Raw genomic sequence first — 19,669 nt, 5'->3', positions numbered from 1 at the left:
TTCTGGCTTTAATCACATGCCTGGCTGAGGCATTCTGGGAGTTGAAGTCCACAAGTCATAAAGGGGCCAAGTTTGAAGACCTCTGCTTGTGGACTTCAACTCCCAGAATGCCTCAGCCAGGCATGCTGGCTGAGGAATTCTGGAAGTCCACAAGTCATAAAAGGGTCATAGTTCCCTCATGCTGGCTGAGGCATTCTGGGAGTTGAAGTCCACAAGTCATAAAGGGGCCAAGTTTGAAGACCCCTGGCCTAGATTAATTTTGCAGACAAGTAGCTGCTTTCCAGTTATTCCATTTCGTTATTTTGCCAGTGCCGACAAAAAAATAGGAAGACCGTTTGGACCTTTTCTGTACGTCTTAAGTTTGCTTTGAATATTCTTACGACATTTTCAAAACTTTTACTTTGTTCTTATCCTGAGTGTTATAAAGGCTCCGTAGTTGTTGCATCCGACTTATGTTTCCTCTGAAGAACTTTGCATCGGTCTCTGTTGAGCTTCATTATGTTCTTTTTCGGTGCGTTTGTGTAGCCTACCGGCATCATTTGAGTTGTGTTACTTTCTCCTAGAATGTGAGCTGACCCACACTCTTATTGTGTCATTTGCAGTTTGGATAAGCATTCCCGCCATCTGTGCATCTATGAAAGTGCTGAAGAAATGAGGGCCCAGAACTAACTCTTGTTCCACCCCGCCTGTCCTTCAGGTTGACGAGTAACCGTTGATGAGAACATTTTCAGGACAATTTTCAAGCCAGATTTACCTACCTAGTTAATCAGCTAGCTACCTGTTTGACCACACTCCATCTGATTGTGAAACATTAATTGTGGTAGAATTCATTCTGTCTGAACCCATGCCATTTGTCAGGACTAATTATTTTTTTAAAAAAAAAACAAACCAACCACAAATTCAGTACTGAATATTATTTTAAAATAGCGCTTGATCACTTAGTTTAATTCATCTTACAATAGTTTTCAACAGCAGCACAACGCCTTGGACGTTTAGAGTCTCATGGATTCAAAATCATTCAGTGCGTGCATGTTTGCACAAAGTTATGCTTATAACTTGAACAGCTCATGATGGCTTACGTGTGAACACGGTTTAAAAATAGAGCTGCTGGTTGAATGACTAAATCTGTAGCTTTTATGCTGCATCTTAAGCTTGTCAGAGAAAATAAACTGATTGATTCATTGATTGAAGGCATGAATAGCGTTGAGGGATGACTTCCGGTAATTTGGAAATTATAAGGCAAGCATAAAATTGCCTCTGTTTTCCCCCCCCCCCCAATTGTATCGCACAGCTGGCTTATAATGAAATTCCTGTTTATAATGAAATTCCTGTTCTTTTTTGCAAGTACAACTACCAAACTAGGTCTCCTCTGCCGTATACTTGCGCAATCCCGAGCAAAGACTTTCGTCTTTACGTGTTAAATTCCATTTGATTACTCCCAGCCCATTTCTCTATCCACTCAGGACCATTCCGAATTTTATTGAGCTTCTAGCACCGTGGTGGCCAACCTATGGCACGCGTGCCACAGCTGGCACGCAGAGCCCTCTCTGTGGGCACGCAGGCCATAGCCCCAGTCCTAGGCCTTCACAGTGGCGTAGCGTGGGGGGTGCAGGGGGGGCCGGCCGCACCGGGCACAACATTTGGGGGGGCGCCCATTAAGCTTGCCGGAGGAGGACGATTCCGCTTCGCCGAGGGTCGGTGGTAGTAGGGGACGGCAGCCGGTCAAGCCCGGCAACGCGTCCAATCCCGCCTCCGGCACCGGCACCTCTCCGTCCGCCGACGCCCCGTTGGGATCAGGCCAAGGGGCGTTGGGACGGGGCAAAGAGAAGAGCAGCGCCGCTGCCGCCCTTTCCGTGCCGGATTCGCACCCGGGGCAAAAAAAAAAATAAATAAACAAAGGCGCCAAGGAGGGCCCGCTCAGCGGCGCTTCGGAAGGCCCGAGTGGGCTCTGCCGCTTCGTCTCCGCGATCGCGCGCGAAGCCAAGCTGGGGATGGAGGCAGCCGGCAAAGGCTCGGCTTACGAGCCTCGCGGAAGATCAGCCACCCACTCGCGGGAGGGGCGGAGCGGGACGCCGCAGTGTCCACGTGGCTCCGCGCCGTGGTTAATCCCCGCTGCACCTGCGGCTGCCATGGCGGGGGAAAAGGAACGGTGGGTTAAGTTTTTGAGGGACGAGTTACTCGCCTTTTTTTTATTTCCCTCCACCCCACCCCACCCCACCCCGCTCGCTTCTTTTTCCCCAGGGAATCTGAAGCTACTTTGCGCACATCAAAAGCCTTGAGTATTTGCGGCTGAACTCTGAAAATCGCTGACCCGAAGGCAGCCCTCTCAAAGCACCAATCCAAACGGAAGCGGGGGGGGCAGAGATTCATTCACCCCGACCCACCTTTATTCAGGGAGGCGTGCATCACACGCCAATTTTTTTTTATTTAGGGTTTTGATGAACACACAAGGGGAGCAATAGTCGTCCCTGGCATTCCTTTAAGCCAGTGGTGTAGCGTGGGGGGGTGCAGGGGGGGCCGGGTGCAACATCTGGAGGGGCGCATTAGATGCATTTTACTTTAATTACATCAGTATTTTCATAACAAACAATACATGTGCTTAGGGGGTAAGGGTTTCTTTAACTAATCTAGTGGAAGAGACTCGAGTGTTAAAATCCACGGGTTAGGGGGCGCAAATTACTTGCCTTGCCCCGGGTGCTGACAACCCACGCTACGCCACTGGGCCTTCAGCTGGGTTTTATAAAACCTTTTTGCTTTAGGCCTCTGCCACCGTGTGCAAAAAAAAAGGTTCAATCAATCAATTAATTTCAACTTCTCGTGGGGAAAAAAAAAGATCTCGCAAAGTTGGAATCGATGGATTCAACTTTTTAGTCCCACCCAGTCTGCCGTTACCACCGCAGTCACACCTACCCAATGGGCCACACCCACCCAGTGAGCCACGCCCACTCGGCACCCGATGATACATAAGTGGGTTTTGGGTTGCAGTTTGGGCACTCGGTCTCTAAAAGGTTCGCCATCACTGTTCTAGCACATCATTTACCCTAATCAGTCTTCAATTGCCTTCACATTTGATATACATTCCTTCCAATTCTTTGTTCAAACTCTCAACTTCCAAGTGTCTTCACCTCTAGACCACTGTACCACTCTGGGGGACCCTACTTGATTACCTATTTTCACAAGGAACTACAGTTGAGAATTTTTTCAATATAATCATACATACATACATACATACATACATACATACATACATACTCGTCAAGCCCACACTTATCCACTTGCCAATCAGCAGGCCTGGGGTTATTTCAAGACATGCTTTGCTAAAGTGAAGATATAATATGTATCGTAGCATTCCCACAATCTATTACGGAAGTTACCCATTTCGCAAATAACTGCTTAGAGTCAATTGAATATAGCAGGATATAGACGCTTAATAAATAAATACATGATCTGGCAAATCGATTCTCGACAGCTCCATGTACAGCGCTGGCCAAAATTGTGGAAACCTTTGGGGAAAAGTGTATTTTTGAGGTTTGAGGTTTCATACATATGTCTGTTTTGTTGTTTTATTATGTTCGGATTTTCCCCAAGCCTTTAGTCTAGCTGCATCTGCCTCTTTTGCTGTCCTTCAACTCTCTTTTTTTTTCCTCATGATTCTTTTTTACATTTATTTCCACTGTGCTTCTCAATATATATATATATATGTAGATCTACGAAAACAAATATATATATATATATATATATATATATATATATATATATATATATATATATATATATATATATATATATATATATATATATATATATATATATATATATATATATTCTGAGGTTTTCGCGGGTGTTTGTATGTGGATCTTTGGTCATTCGGGTTTTTCCCCGCGTAGAATTGAAGGTGTAGGAGCAACGTTTCGACGGAATCCCATCCGTCATCCTCAGGCTGGTGGCTTCAGCTTCCTTCTTCTGGGAGAAGCATGTGGTAGTGGCTGTTTGTTCCTCTTTTCTATATTGATTAAAATCTACTTAAATGCTATTTCCATTGGTGCTGCCTTCTGCAAAGACTAAGTCGGTTCTCTACAGTCTGTTATCTCCCCGGCAATTTAAAAATTGCCATGCTGTTGAGAAGATCACCATCCAAGGGTAAATTGTTGCCAGCATGATTTAATCCACTAAAACCTTATGTATCACCTTGAGAAGATTACATGCCTTGTTGATAATCATTACCATTAAAGACGGCGTACCGTTGCTTAAAAATTCTCCACCTCATCAAAAAAAATAAAAAAAATAAAAACAAAAACAAATCCCCTGGAAATGGGATTTGAAATGAGGTAATTTTTCTCCCCTTACTCCTTGCCCCACTCCTGTTAATAAGGGAGATAAGCCTCCTCATATATTATTGTATTGCAAAAGAAGGGTTTTTGGTTTTTTTTTGTCTTACTCAAGACGGAGAATGAAATAAGGTAGAAAACAGCCACCTTGCACTAATCTTAGGAAGGGTAAATCCAGGGAATTTCTTATTTCTGCTGGGATTTAGTTTATAGGAAAATCAGGAAAGGTTTAAAATAATAACCGTGCATTCGTGTAACCGCAGCTGATCTGGATTCCCCCATTGACTTAACAACAACAACAATAATAGTGGGAAGGGACCTTGGAGGTCATCTAGTCCAACCCCCTGCTCAGGCAGGAAACCCTATACCATTTCAGACAAATGGCTGTCCCAGCTTTGCCTGTTGGGAACTCCCTTGGAAGGTCACAAATGGTGACCACCTGAGGCTGCCATGCTGCAACGGTTGTAAATAGCGTAAGCACCAGAAGTTGGATCAAGAGACTGTGGGGATACTGCAACGGTCATAAGAATGAGGACTGGCTACAAGTCGCTTTTTAAAGGATTTTTGTCACTTGGAATAGTCGTAAGCTGAGGACTTACCTGTATTCTGACAGTTGGGCCTAGAGGAGAAAGGGTGTAGGCTTCTGATCTCCTCTCCTGAAAACCCTCTGCCCCTACCTCCTGCCTCCTTAGCCTAGCACCCCACAATCAGAGTTGGAAGGGACCTTGGAGGTCATCTAGTCCAGCCCCCTGCCCAAGCAGGAGAACCGATACCGTTTCAGACAAGTGGCTGTCCAGCCTCTTCTTCAAAGCCTCCAGTGATGAAGCACGCGCAGCTTCTACATTTTCTCCTGCCTCCTCAGCCTAGCACCCCACTGACTCACAATCAGAGTTGGAAGGGATCTTGGAGGTCTTCTAGTCCAGCCCCCTGCTCAAGCAGGAGAGCCGATAACGTTTCGGACAAACGGCTCTTCTTCAGTCCAGCCTCTTCTTCAAAGCTTCCAACAATGGAGCACCCACCACGTCTCAATTTTTCACACCCTTTAAGAGAAGGAACAGAGTGATTACTTTTCCCCACCTCAGGCGCAAAATCCAGGCGCGGCCTCCAGGCGGGAAACGGAAGCACGCAGCGTTCTTTTCTTTAATCAAAACCTTCCAACTCGGCGTAACGTCCTGTGTCCTGATTCTCTTCCTAGTCATCACGATATTTAAGGGCAAGGTGGAAGAAATCGAGTTGCCGGTGGACCAAGTCGACATCATCATCAGCGAGTGGATGGGTTACTCCCTTTTCTACGAGTCCATGCTCAACACGGTCATCTTCGCCCGCGACAAGTGGCTGGTAGGCATTCGGCGTCTTCTGCTGTCTTAGCTTCTCAAGGTCTTTTGAAGGTCGGTTCTGGAGGGACACATGTCTATTATTATTATTATTATTATTATTATTATTATTATTATTATTATTATTAAACTTTTATTCATTCAACATCAACTTCTCTGTGGGTGCGCCGGATTTGTGGAACCGTTTACCGGTTGAGCTCCGGATGGCGCCCGACCTTCGCTCCTTCCGGCGTGATCTAAAGACCTACTTGTTTGAACAAGCCGGCCTGGTCTGATGGGTGATGGGTTTTATTATTGCTTTTAACGTATTGTATTTATTGTTGTATTGTATTGGGCATTCTGTTTAATCTTTTCTTAATTTTTGTATTTTTGTATTTTAGTATTTATTGCCCTGTTCACCGCCCTGAGTCCTTCGGGAGAAGGGCGGTATACAAATAAAATTATTATTATTATTATTATTATTATTATTATTATTATTATTATTATTATTATTATTATTATTATTATTATTATTATTATTAAACTCAAGTCAACTGAACACTCAAACTGACTGGCACTAATGGTTGACACCAGCGTCCTAGGTATCAACCAGGTATCTCCTTACAATGTAAGATGTTCCAAGTAGCGCAGTTTTTTGAGGCTTTGCTGGAGTTATTGCAGGAAGCTGCAATTTATCAATGTATTTTGCAAAGTTTTTGGACATGGTTCCCAGTGCTCCGATGACAATGGGTATCACTGTTACACGTTTCATCCATAATTGGGCAGTTTCGACGGCCAGATCGCGGTTGCTATTGTTGTTGTTGTTGTTATTATTATTATTATAAAACTTTTATTCATTCAACATGAAACTCAGTCAGCTGAACACTCAAATTGAATGGCACTAATGGTTGACACCAGCATCCTAGGTATCAACCAGGTATCTCCTTACAATGTAAGATGTTCTGAGTAGCGCAGTTTTTTGAGGCTTTGCTGGAGTTATTGCAGGAAGCTGCAATTTCTCGATGTATTTTGCAAAGTTCTTGGACATGGTTCCCAGTGCCCCGATGACAATGGGTGTCACTGTTACGCGTTTCATCCGTAATCGTGCAGTTTCGACGGCCAGGTCGCAGTATTTCGTAATTTTTTCCAGTTCTTTTTCTTTGACTCTGGCATCTCCTGGTACAGCGATATCAATCAGTCATTATTATTATTATTATTATTATTATTAAGATGGTCTTCATTGTCTTTCTCCAGTGAGCATCTGGCTTGGTTTTGGTCTAATTTGTGCTCTGCTCCATTTCAACGACCCTAGACTGGGGTTGGGGCAAATATGGCCCTTTCATGACTTCAGGACTTCAACTCCCAGAATCCCATGCTGGCTCAGGCATTCTGGGAGTTGAAGTCCACAAGTCTTGAAGGGGGTCATCGTTCTCCACCTCTAACCTAGACCAAAGCAAAGGTCTACCAACTCTGAAGGTCATCCCATCCAAGCCCTTTTGAGTTTTGAAGTGGCCGAAAAAGAGGAAGGGATGCTTGTCAGGGGGTTATCCTTGTCGGGGGGTTTTTATACCCCTTCAAAAAATGTGATGTTTTTGTTAAGTGAATAGATTAAAACATCCATTTCCACTATAATTCGTCCACAGAAACCTGGAGGGCTTATGTTTCCAGACCGAGCGGCTTTGTACATGGTGGCAATAGAAGATCGGCAATACAAGGATTTCAAAATCCATTGTGAGTCCGCAGACAACTGACTTGGCTCTGCTTTTCGCCTGTTGTTTTCTAGACAACTTGTTACATGTAGTCCTCGAAGTACGATGGTTTGCTTAGGAGATTGGAGGCTAAAACATATGGCTGGAATTGGGTGTGTCTCGTTTAATGAAGGGAAGGACCAGGGGTGACACGATAGTAGCCTTCCAGTATCTCAGGGGTTGCCCCAAAGAAGAGGGAGTCAAGCTGTTCTCCAAAGCGCCTGAAGGCAGGACAAGAAGCAAAGGATGGATGTTGAGACTTTGGGAAAAGTGCAGAGAAGACCAACAAAGATGATCAGGGGACTGGAGGCTAAAACATATAAGGAACAATTGCTGGAATTGGGTATGTCTAGTTTAATGAAGAGAAGGACCAGGGGTGACACGATAGTAGACTTCCAGTATCTCAGGGGCTGCCCCAAAGAAGAGGGAGTCAAGCAATTCTCCAAAGCACCTGAAAGCAGGACAAGAAGCCACAGATGGAAACTAACCAAGGAGAGAAGCAACCTAGAACTAAGGAGAAATTTCCTGACAGTGAGAACAATTAACCAGTGGAACCACCTGCCTCCAGAAGCGGTGAATGCTCCAACACTGGAAGTTTTTAAGAAGAGACTGGACAACCACTTGTCTGAAATGGAATAGGGTTTCCTGTATTGGGTAATGGGGGCATGGATTTTGTCTGAACACCAGATAGTACATTTCTTCAGCTTTCTGACCAAGAATCAAAGCTCAAGAATTTTAGTTTGGCCACAAAGATGTTCCGTTCAGAAGCGACAATTTCTTCGGCGCTGCCAGTAATTTACAGGCACGTCATTTCCCTTACGCAGACATGGGTCATTTGAAAGGGGGAACAACAGCCTCAGTAGCCTTTTTCTTGTGCAACAATTATTGTGCCAAACTACACAATATGCCAGGCAACGCATCGGTCTCGTTTCTCCGTAGGTTGTAACCAGTATATTCGTTTGTAGCCGCATACAAGAAAAATCACAGTGAATGGCAAAAATTAGGAACCGTTATAGCAGGTGAGGCAGTAAAACATTAAGCAAAACACAGATCAGTATATTTAAAATGCTCTTTGATCTAGTGGTTATTGCACTAGGGTAGCAAGCAGGAGGCTATGAGTTCTAATCCCGCCTTAGCCCTGAAAATCCAGCTCCCTCTCTCTCTCAGCCCAACTCGCCTCACAGGGTTGTTTTTTTATGAGGAAACTAAAAGGAGAAAAGTGTGTTGGATATTTTCGCTGCCTTGAGTTACCTGTAAAAACAATAAAGGTGGATACAAATCAATAAATAAAAACAAAATCATCATTATTAGTATTGTTAGTAATTGAAACCAGCTCACTCTTAAATTTAACCGACTAAAGGACAATTGCCTCAACCTTGGCAACTTTTAAATCTGTGCATTGTAAACATGTGGACCTCGACTCCCAGAATTCCTGGCGGGCTGGGGGATTCTGGGAGTTGAAGTCCGCACGTTTGAAAGCTGCTAAGGTGGAGAAACGATGCGGCAGGCGCTTACTTGCACGAATGAGAAGATTTCCCTTCAGTTTCGCTTTTTTGCCTTGACAGGGTGGGAGAATGTCTACGGCTTCGACATGACTTGCATCCGGGACGTAGCCATGAAGGAGCCCCTGGTGGACATTGTTGACCCAAAGCAAGTGGTGACCAATGCTTGTTTAATAAAGGTTTGGTGCTTTTCAAAATATAAACTTTTAACACGAGATCTTTCTGCAAGGCTGTAATGTTTTTATTTTTTTTATTTTTTTTTAAAAAACCACCTCCTTTTCTCTTTGCATGTTGCTGCTACATTGTAGATGCTGATTTTTTTTAACCTTCATTTGCGCTTCTGTAACTGGTTAAAGGGACGCGGTGTCTCAGTGGGTGAGGACGCTGAGCTTGCTGATCAGAAGGTCGGCAGTTTGGCGGGTCGAATCCCAAGTGCCGCGTAGCAGAGTGAGCGCCTGTTACTCGTTCCAGCTCCTGCCAACCTAGCAGTTCAAAAGCGCGTAAAAATGCAAGTAGAAAAATAGGGACCACCGCGGTGGGAAGGGAACAGCGTTCCGTGCGCCTTTGGCGTCTAGTCCTGCTGGCCACGTGACCACGGAGACGTCCTCGGACAAGCGCTGGCTCTTCGGCTTTGAAACGGAGATGAGCACCGGCCCCTAGAGTCGGAAACGACTAGCACGCGTGTGCGGGGGAACCTTTACCTTTTACTGTCTGGTTTTGGCACAGCCACCAAAACAGGACAGGTACAGACTTCAATGGGTAGTTAGGACTGTAGAAAAAAAAACAGTTGCAAGCAGCCTGCCTTCCGTTGAGGATCTATACATTGCACAAACCAGAACAGAGGACAGAGAAAATATCTATGGACTCCTCGCATCCTGGATATAAACCGTTCCAACGTCTCCCTTTCGGACACTGCTGTAGGGCATTGTGTGCCAAACTAGCTAGACACAGAGACAGTTTTTTCTGCTGTGCTGTCACTCTGCTGAACACCTCATTCCCACATCACTGTCTTATATGCTTAAGGACACCTAATCAAGTAGTAGGGAGTGTATTGGTGTATCCTTCTCATCTTTCCTATTACCTTCTACTATTGATATCTTATTATTTATCAGTTTGTTGTTTGTACCTTAAGATTTATGATTGCATCCTATGATTTAGGATTTAGGATTTATCACTTTGCTGTTTGTATGTAGACTGAGAGCTCATGCACCGGAGACAAATTCCTTGTGTGTCCAATCACACTTGGCCAATAAATATTTCTATTCTATTCTATTCTATTCTATTCTATTCTATTCTATTCTATTCTATTCTATTCTATTCTATTCTATTCTATTCTATTCTTATTCTACCCTACTCTACTCTATTCTATTCTATTCTATTCTATTCTATTCTATTCTATTCTATTCTATTCTATTCTATTCTATTCTATTCTATTCTATTCTATTCTATTCTATTCTATATTCTACTCTACTCTATTCTATTCCATTCTTATTCTAACCTACCCTACTCTACTCTACTCTACCCTACCCTACCCTACCCTACCCTACCCTACCCTACCCTACTCTACTCTACTCTACTCTACTCTACTCTATTCTATTCTATTCTATTCCATTCTTATTCTACCCTACCCTACCCTACTCTACCCTACCCTACCCTACCCTACCCTACTCTACTCTACTCTACTCTACTCTACTCTACTCTATTCTATTCTATTCTATTCTATTCTATTCTATTCTATTCTATTCTATTCTATTCTATTCTATTCTATTCCTAGTCTAGTCTAGTCTAGTCTAGTCTTCTTCGGACCAAAGCTGGAAGGGACATTGAAGGTCTTCTAGTCCAACCTCCCTCTCAAGAAGGAGATTCTATACCACTTCAGACCAGTGACTGTCCAGTCTCTTTTTAAAAACCTCCAGTGATGCAGCACCCACAGCTTCTGAAGGCAAGCTGTTCCACTGATTGATTGTTCTCACTGTCAGGAAGTTTCTCCTTAGTTCTAGGTTGCTTCTCTCCTTGACTAGTTTCCATCCGTTGCTTCTTCTCCTGCCTTCAAGGGCTTTGGAGAATAGCTTGACTGCCTCTTCTTTGGGGCAGCCCCTGAGATATTGGAACACTGCTATCCTGTCTCCCCTCATCCAATTCCAGCAACCGTTCCTTATGTGTTTTAACCTCCAGTCCCCCTGATCATCTTTGTTGCTCTTCTCTGTACTCTTTCCAGAGTCTCCACATCTTTTTTACATCGTGGCGGCCAAAACTGGATGCCGTATCCCAGGTGTGGCCTTACCAAGGCATCATAAAGGGTATATGCTGCCTAGTACCTTTGGGGAACCCCAAACACCATAGAGATAAGACTTATGGGTGGCAACTTTTTGAGGCTCATCAATCCTTGAGCCAAAACGTACATTGTGGTTCTTGCGTACTTCTGTCTGAACAGGAAGAGAAAAAAAAATTCCTTAACTGTTTAAGCCTATAGATCGTTTTTGATTACGAAAGCTGCCTTTGGAACTTCTCCCGTTGAAAGCCTGCTGTTCCCATTCAATCCCCCTTCCAAGAATTCTAACGTAGGCAGGCCAAGTAAACTAAATATTTAAGAAACAGAAATTTGCCAGCAGTGAAAAGAAAAAAAAAAGAGGAGGTGAGAACAGCAGCTGAGTGCTGGCAGCACTAAGGAAACACTAGACGCTGTGCTGCAAAAATCCCCACCATGCAGAAAAAAAAGGAATTCCAATAACGCTTAGATAACAGTTTTGAATGAATGAGGGATGCGTGTCAGATTATTTAGGTTATTTCCCATAGTAAAGCTCAGCTAGAATTTGGATCAACTGTACAATGTTCTGTTTTATACCCATAGCCTGTTGAGACAAAACCAACGCAAAATCTGTCGAGTAGCTAAAAGGTTGTTATTTAAATCCGATGCCTTGGAAGTCTAAACTTTTTAATTTTCCAAGATACAAATCAGTTCTTTGTTTTGGACATTTCACTGTAGAAATGCAGCTAATTCCCCACTCACCCCTTTCTCAATTCAAAGTGACAATGAAGTTAATATTCTATTCATTCTCTCTCTCTCTCTCTCTCTCTCTCTCTCTCTCTCTCTCTCTCTCTCTCTCTCTCTCTCTCTCTCTCATCTGTCTGTCTATCATCTATCTATCTATCTATCTATCTATCTATCTATCTATCTATCTATCTATCTATCTATCATCTATCTTGATAAAGTAGATCACAACCTACTACTTGATAAGATAGAAAAATGGGGGTTAGACAGCATCACCACCAGATGGATTCGTAGCTGGCTGACCGGCCGTACTCAGCGTGTGGTCCTCAATGAAACCGCATCTACATGGAGGGAAGTGTGTAGTAGGGCGCCCCAGGGCTCCGTTCTGGGCCCAGTGCTCTTCAACATCTTCATCAACGATTTGGATGAGGGGATAGATGGGGAACTCATCAAATTTGCAGACAGGGGGCTAGAGGCTAAAACATATAAGGAATGGTTGTTGGAATTGGGTGTGTCTAGTTTAATGAAAAGAAGGACTGGGGGTGACAGGATAGCAGTCTTCCAGTATCTCAGGGGCTGCCCCAAAGAAGAGGGAGTCAAGCTATTCTCCAAAGCCCCTGAAGGCAAGATGAGAAACAACAGATGGAAACTCACCAAGGAGAGAAGCAACCTGGAACTAAGGAGAAACTTCCTGACAATGAGGACAATTAACCAGTGGAGCAACCTGCCTCCAGAAGCTGTGGATGCTCCAACACTGGAAGTTTTTAAGAAGAGACTGGACAGCCATTTGGCTGAAATGGTGTAGGGTCTCCTGCCTGAGCAGGGGTTGGACTAGATGACCTTCAAGGTCCCTTCCAATTTTATATTATTATTATTATTATTATTATTATTATTATTATTATTATTATTATTATTATAAAAATTGGGGGTAACTAAGTTAAAACACTTCTTCATCTCTCCGGTCAATGCAGGACGTGGATCTTTACACCGTAAAGCCAGAAGATCTGACCTTTACCTCTGGGTTTTGCCTCCAGATTCAACGCAACGACTACATCCATGCGTTGGTCACCTATTTTAATATAGAATTTACGAAGTGCCATAAGAAAATTGGGTTTTCTACAGGTAAATTATTTCCATTTTTTTTTTTTTACTTCTAAGGATGACGATTTCCACACACCACCCCTTTGCTTTAATTCATTGCTTGTAACCTAAATGTTCAGTTCTCTGGAAAGCCAAAGGGAAATGAAAATTGAAATTTGCTGTGAGGTCTCTTAGGTTTCAGCCTTGCCTTGCGGTAGACGTTGAGTTATGGCCGATTTCACGGGGAGCTATAAACTGGCATTGTCGGTTGCTTTGGGAACGAAACGGGGCTGCTGGCTCCGATCTGGCCTCTAACAAGGCAGGAGGAAATGATGCTCAGCAATTGAAACCTAAAAGTGATGGCTTTATTCGCTTGGAAAAAAAAGTGCTGCTCCAGAATTATTATTTTAACCGCATCGTGTTCCCCCCACACACTTTTATTGCCCTGGGTGCTATCTGGGCGAATGGAGGGGGAATGTCCCGTCAAAGACATTCTAACAATTTGGTCCCAGTTGCAAGCGTATAACTGCAATCAGGCAGTAGTGCAAGAAGTAGAGTCAAGCTATTCTCCAAAGCACCCGAAAGCAGGACAAGAAGCAACGGATGGAAACTAATCAAGGAGAGAAGCAACCTAGAACTAAGGAGAAACTTCCTGACAGTCAGAACAATTAACCAGTGGAACCACCTGCCTCCAGAAGTGGTGAATGCTCCAACACTGGAAGTTTTTAAGAAGAGACTGGACAGCCATTTGCCTGACATGGTATAAGGTTTCCTGCCTGAGCAGGGGGTTGGACTAGATGACCTCCAAGGTCCCTTCCAGCTTTATTATTATTATTATTATTATTATTATTATTATTATTATTATTATTATTATTAAGCTTTATTTATTTTATTATTATTATTTTTCATTCTACGGGTGTCTTCTTCTCTAAATCTGCTGCCCTGGACCTCCGTTGGGTCTGCAGCTCAGGACGGGAAGCCCTAAGGTGTTTCTCCCCACCTTTTGGTCTCCAGTGTGCTGTGCTGTGCCGTGCCCCCTTGGCTGTTTCTTACAATGATCCCCACGTCGACCAAAATGGGGTGCTTGAAATCCAAAGAACAGCCTCAAGCCAGCCTCCTTTTTCTTTTTCCACACAGTTAACAGAATAACAGAGTTGGAAGGGAGTTTGGGGGTCTTCGAGTCCAACTTTGGAGGTCTTCTGTCTAGTCCACAGGTCTGCAACCCGCGGCTCCGGAGCCACATGCGGCTCTTTCAGCCGTCTCCTGCGGCTCCCAGTCCTCTGCCATGTGCAGTCCAAAAAAAAAAAAAAAAAAGTGGGACTAAAAAAGTTCAACCAATCAATTCAAATATGCAGGGTAGGTGCGTATCTCGCCTTGTCTCCACTCTTCAACCCCTGTTCTGCGCACTCGCGCATGTACGCTCATGTGCACACATTTTTTGTGGCTCCCAGTTTTTCCTTTTGTGAGGGAACCGGTTCCGAGTGGCTCTTTCACTGTTTCAGGTTGCTGACCCCTGGACTCTAGTCCAACCATTCCAGACAAATGGTTGTCCGGTCTCTTCTTATAAATCTCCAGTGTCGGAGCATTCCCAACTCTTGAAGGCAATTTCCGTTCCACTGGCTGATGGTTCTGTCAGGAAGTTTCTCCTGAATTCCACGTTGCTTCCCTTCTTGATTAGTTTCCATCCGTTGTTTCTTGCCTTGCCTTCTGGTGCTTTGGCGGATAAATTGACCCCCTCTTTTTTTTGCGGCAGCCCCTCAAATACTGGAAGACTGCTACCATGTCCCCCCTCGTCCTTCTTTTCTCTAGATTGGCCATTCCCAAATCCTTCCTATGTTTTAGTCTCCAGGTTTTTAACCATCTTAGTTGCTCTTCTCTGCTCTTTCCCCCCCCCCCAAAGTCTCAATATCTTTTTTTGTATTGTGATGACCTAATACTGGATGCAGTATTCCAGGTCTGGTCTTCGCAAGGCCTTGTAAGGCGATAGTAACATTTCCTGGCCTTGGGACTTGAGTGTTCTGCACCAGCCTGCTACCGGCCCTGCAGCAAAAGCAGGGACGACCCCTTTACAAACGGCAAGAGGCTGGAATAAAGCCTGCCAAATTTATTCACATAAAACAGAGCAAGACAAGACACCAACCATAAAACACGAGCTAAGAAACAGGAACTATCCAAGTGGTTGCCTTCAGCAAACCAGCCCTCCCACGCATTCCCCCTTAAATACAGTTCAGGGCGTGGCTTCTCTCTGCCTCCTTCCGAGGAGCCCCATTGCCTTCCTCTGTTTACTCCTGACTGACTGCCTCCTGCGTCGGGCGTCCTTGAACAGGGCCAGCTGTGGGTCATCTTCATCCACGCTGTCAGGCTCACACAGCTGGGTCTGCATTGTGACCAGATGAGAGGGGCCTGGCTGGGGGCTCTCATCAAGCTGTCCAATCCCCTCAGCAAGCTCTTCAACACCCCCCTCCTCCTCCTCTGAGTCGTCCGACCCAACTGCCAAACCCACAGGCTGACCCTGAATCACAACATTGAGATCCACTCACTATGGCGCTCCATCCCGGCTGTCCCGCCTGTCCGTCCTGGGTGGTTATTCAGCTTTCCCAAAAGCCCGCTTGCCCTTCCCTAACTTAACAGCTGCAGCGATTCGCTTAAGAACTGTGGTGAGGAAGGTCATAAAATGGGGGCAAAGGTCATGGAATACAAACCACTGTTTGCTGCATTTACTCCTGGGCTACCTCAGCGCGATAAGACTTGTGCATGCTCTGGCAGAACGGTCGCTAAATGAATCGTTGTAAGCGGCATCCGTGACGTCCGTATTTGAATTCTGTGACTTTATTCTTAGATACACCACGGAACCCGTTGCTTCGTTCTTTTTGTCTGCAGATATAGATCGATATGTACCAGGGAAGCATTTTGAGAACTTGGATTTCAGAGAACTCATGATTTATATGCAGGCAACAGATTCTAAAACCCATTAGGGGATCATATCAGCTGGCTATTAAAATCTTGCGGTTGCAAAGCTTTGTACATTTTTGTTGTGTTTTTTTTTTTGTAGCTCCAGACGCGCCTTACACTCACTGGAAGCAAACGGTTTTCTACCTGGAGGAATATCTAACCGTCCGAAGAGGGGAAGAAATCTATGGGACCATATCCATGAAACCAAATGAAAAAAACGAGGTAAGTTAGGTTGGAAAATAGGAATGTTGGCATCCAGGTGGGGACCTGGGGTTTTACAGGCATTTGGTCAGACAAGTTAGTGGATAAAATCACAGCCTGATCTTAAAAAAGAATCTCATATGATAGCTACAAGCTTAGGAATTGATTTGTTATCCTGCCTTTATTATTTTTTTTTCTAAATTAAGCCAAGGTGGTGAACATATCCAAGACATCTTCCTACTCTTATTTTGCCTGCAATGGCAACGCTGTGAGGTAAGTTGGGCTGAAAGAGAGTGGCTGGCCCAAGATCACCCAGTTGGCTTTCATGGCTAAGGCAGGACTAGAACTCACCATCTCCTGGCGATTGTCCAAAGTCTCCCAGCTGACTTTCATGGTTAATGTGGACTAGAACTCACAGTCTCCCACTTAGTAGGCTGATGCCTTAACCATTAGACCAAACTGGCTGGGAGAAACCTACAGAAGACTTTTATGACTGATGAAGTCAACTTCAAGGAAACATCTGGGGAAATACCTACCTTTATCTTATATGTGGGACGTATAAGTTTCTCACGTTCACAGGTAGTCCTTGACATATGACCATTCCATCATTCAAAGTTACAATGGTGCTAAATGAATGACAGCTACGTCCAGTGCTTGGGGTACTGGCTATCTCAGGACCTCCTGGTCACACAACTGCAAATTGGGCACTTGGCAGCCAACTCACACTTACGACCAGTTGCAGCTCCCTACAATCATGTGGTCTCCATTTGTAACCTTCCCCAGAAAATATGGAATAGAATATAGAGTAGAGTAGAGTAGAGTAGAGTAGAGTAGAGTAGAATAGAATAGAATAGAATAGAATAGAATAGAATAGGAATAGAATAGAAGAATGAAGAATGGAATAGAATAGAATATGAATAGAAATATAGAATAGAAGAATAGAACAGAACAGAACAGAACAGAATAGAATGGAATAGAATAGAATATGAATAGAATAGAATAAAATAGAATAATGAAGAATAGAATAGAATAAAGAACTTTATCGTCACTTTGAATGTACCCTAATTAGCATACATTAAAATGAAAATTTGTTGCATTCAGCTCTCAAAGGCTCACCACCTCTGATATACACTACCAGTGCTTTTTTGCAAAAGAAAAAGGTGCCGGAACTCACACATATTATACAACCCGCCTTGCCTACCCTACAAGGTTCCATCCAAAAAAGGTGCCGGAACTCCGTTCTGAGCGTTCTGTGAGAAAAAAAGCCCTGTACACTACATAAATATATCAATCAATCAATCAATCAATCAATCAATCAATCAATCAATCAATCAATAAGCAAGCAAGCAAGCATATACCCACATATATTATATGACACAGAGAGACAACACAGTCTAGTTCGGGTTATGTAGACATGTGCATGGCGAGAAGAGCCATTCTTGCGAGTTTGCCAGACGGATGGCGTAGGGAACAAGGCTATTACAGAATTGGTTAGTCCTGCTATAAATACTTCAAAACCTCCTCCCAGAGGGGAGAAACAGAAACAGACCATAAAGTGGGTGTGTGGGGTCACTAACAATGCTTTGAGCTCTAAGCAGATAGCACTTATAAGCGTGAATCTAGCTTCCTCATTGACTTTGCTTGTCAGAAAGCTGCAAAAGGGGATCACATGACACCCTCCCCTCCCCCGGGATGCTGCGACCGTCATAAATGTGAACCAGTTGCCGAGAACCTGAATGTAAATCACGTGACCGTAGGGAAGCTGCCACGGCCATAGGTGCAAAAAAGGGTCATAATTCACTTTTTCCAGCGCCGTTGTAACTTCGAATGGACACTAAATGAGCGGTTGTTAAGTCGAGCACCTACCAAATGTGCGCTATTAACCACCCACCTTCTCTTGTCCACAACTAGTAAGCAACAGGATCTGAATTCTACATTCTTTACAGCGCGATCTGGATTTTACAGTTGACTTGGATTTTAAAGGGCAGCTTTGCGAAGCCTCCGTCTCTAATGACTATAAGATGCGCTAACAACCTGCTGTCTGCGCAACAACGAAAGAGGTGGGGTTCTGGGCCTGACGTCGTCACAGTCTGTGAGCTTTTTCAGTGGCAAAACCGTCGCTCCTCGGAGGTTTTCCGGATCTGGAATTTGCTCATCTACACGCTCTGCCGTGACTGAGCTTACCTTAAAGGACTGTATACGTACCACTTGCTACAGGCTGGTGTCGTGTCGAATTTGTATCCCAACACATTCAAGGGGGAACCAAATTGAGAAAACAGGCGCCGTCTTGCTCCGTTTTACGATGTCTTTTTTTTCTTTTTCTTGTTTCGTTTTAAAACAAAACCCCTGCATATACAACTAATATTAACGTGTTATATTTTCGCAAGCTTTTTCATTGCTCTTTTATACAGCCCTTGGGGGTGCCGCGTGCCAAAATTTGTCTTGGGAAACGGCCTCCTCTTCTGCATCCTACAGATAGTCCTCGGTTTACGGCCGCAGTTGAAGCAAAAAACTTCTGTGGCTAAGCGAGACATTTGCGAAGTCCCCATTTTTTTCCAGTGGCGTTGTAACTTTGAACAAAGTCGAGGACTACCTCTATTCAGTTGTGTCCCTCGATGGAAGTGCCAAAGCAGAGGTGTTGAGTTTCATTATTTTGTGGTATAAGAGACGGTGTACCCCTCCCCCACCCCCGGAAAAGTAAGCTTAGCATACTTTTAAATAAAAAATTTTACACCCCCTCCTGAAAACAAGACAAAACAAAAAAAAGGAAGATTCTCTGCAGGTCCAGTGTGACTTGAAGTTGTTGGTCTCTGACATCACACAACGGATCCCACTCTTCTCTCCGGCCAATCCCAGGGTCGCCAGTCTGCTTCGGAACAAGTAGTTCAGGGGAAGATACCAACAGAAAAATAAAATTATGAAGCCCTCGGTGGTCCCTGAACTTGGTTGTTGGCTTTCCGACATTCGGTTACCTAACCAGGTAACACCTTCAGCGCTAGAGAATAAAGTTTCATCTTGCAATCGCTGTCTGGTTTTAAACTAGAAGTGTCTGGGAATTCGGTGGGTTTCTCTCCTTTACACCCCTTCAAAACAGACCAGACTGCAAACCTCAGAACATTTTTTTTGGCACGCTGGATGAGGAATTCTGGGAGTTGAAATCCAGAAGTCATAAAAGGGCCAAGTTTGAAGACACCCTGACATAAGGCTTCCTGAGATCCAAGCTGCCATTCTTTGGGTCAAATTGCTCTTTCTACAAGGACTGGGTGCGAGGGGGGGTGGGGCTCTGAGGACTTTCAATTCCAGGGAGGGAGATGATATTCCATACGCAGAGACGCTCAACTCCCAAACAGCCTTCCGTGGCACTTTCCCTTTCCACGTTGGTCATTCTTGCTGGAGGAACAGAGATGGGGCAGCCCAGTGGGCTTCGGACCCTTCCTTGCCACCCTGACCAGCTCCAAACTTTGCAATCAACAGAGCTTTGAGTCTACAGTAGTGGCCAAAATTGTGGAAGCCTTTTGGTAAAAGTGTACAGTATTCTATTCTATTCTATTCT

At 44.2% G+C, this 19,669-nt stretch overlaps 1 protein-coding gene across 3 annotated transcripts in view; it reads left to right on the top strand.

Annotated features, from left to right (window-relative positions):
* Positions 1-18,164, top strand: part of PRMT8 (protein arginine methyltransferase 8) — a 40,397-nt gene extending 22,233 nt beyond the window's left edge. Inside the window, exons 5-10 of one of the 3 annotated variants that reach the window (XM_083365898.1) lie at positions 5,524-5,666; positions 7,285-7,372; positions 8,955-9,070; positions 12,918-13,005; positions 16,016-16,137; positions 18,063-18,164. In XM_083365898.1, coding sequence (XP_083222024.1) covers positions 5,524-5,666; positions 7,285-7,372; positions 8,955-9,070; positions 12,918-13,005; positions 16,016-16,137; positions 18,063-18,146 — 641 coding nt within the window. In that variant the 3' untranslated portion in view covers positions 18,147-18,164. Of the gene's footprint in view, positions 1-5,523; positions 5,667-7,284; positions 7,373-8,954; positions 9,071-12,854; positions 13,006-16,015; positions 16,138-18,027 lie in introns of all 3 variants that reach the window. The other 2 variants (XM_083365897.1, XM_083365899.1) reach the window with 2 other exon arrangements.
* Positions 18,165-19,669: the final 1,505 nt, after the last annotated feature.

Source organism: Vipera ursinii (assembly GCF_947247035.1).
Source record: "Vipera ursinii genome assembly, chromosome: 6".
NCBI classification, from domain to species: domain Eukaryota; kingdom Metazoa; phylum Chordata; class Lepidosauria; order Squamata; family Viperidae; genus Vipera; species Vipera ursinii.
The sequence above is the reverse complement of the archived record's forward strand: the minus strand, read 5'-3'. Positions and strand labels throughout refer to the sequence as shown.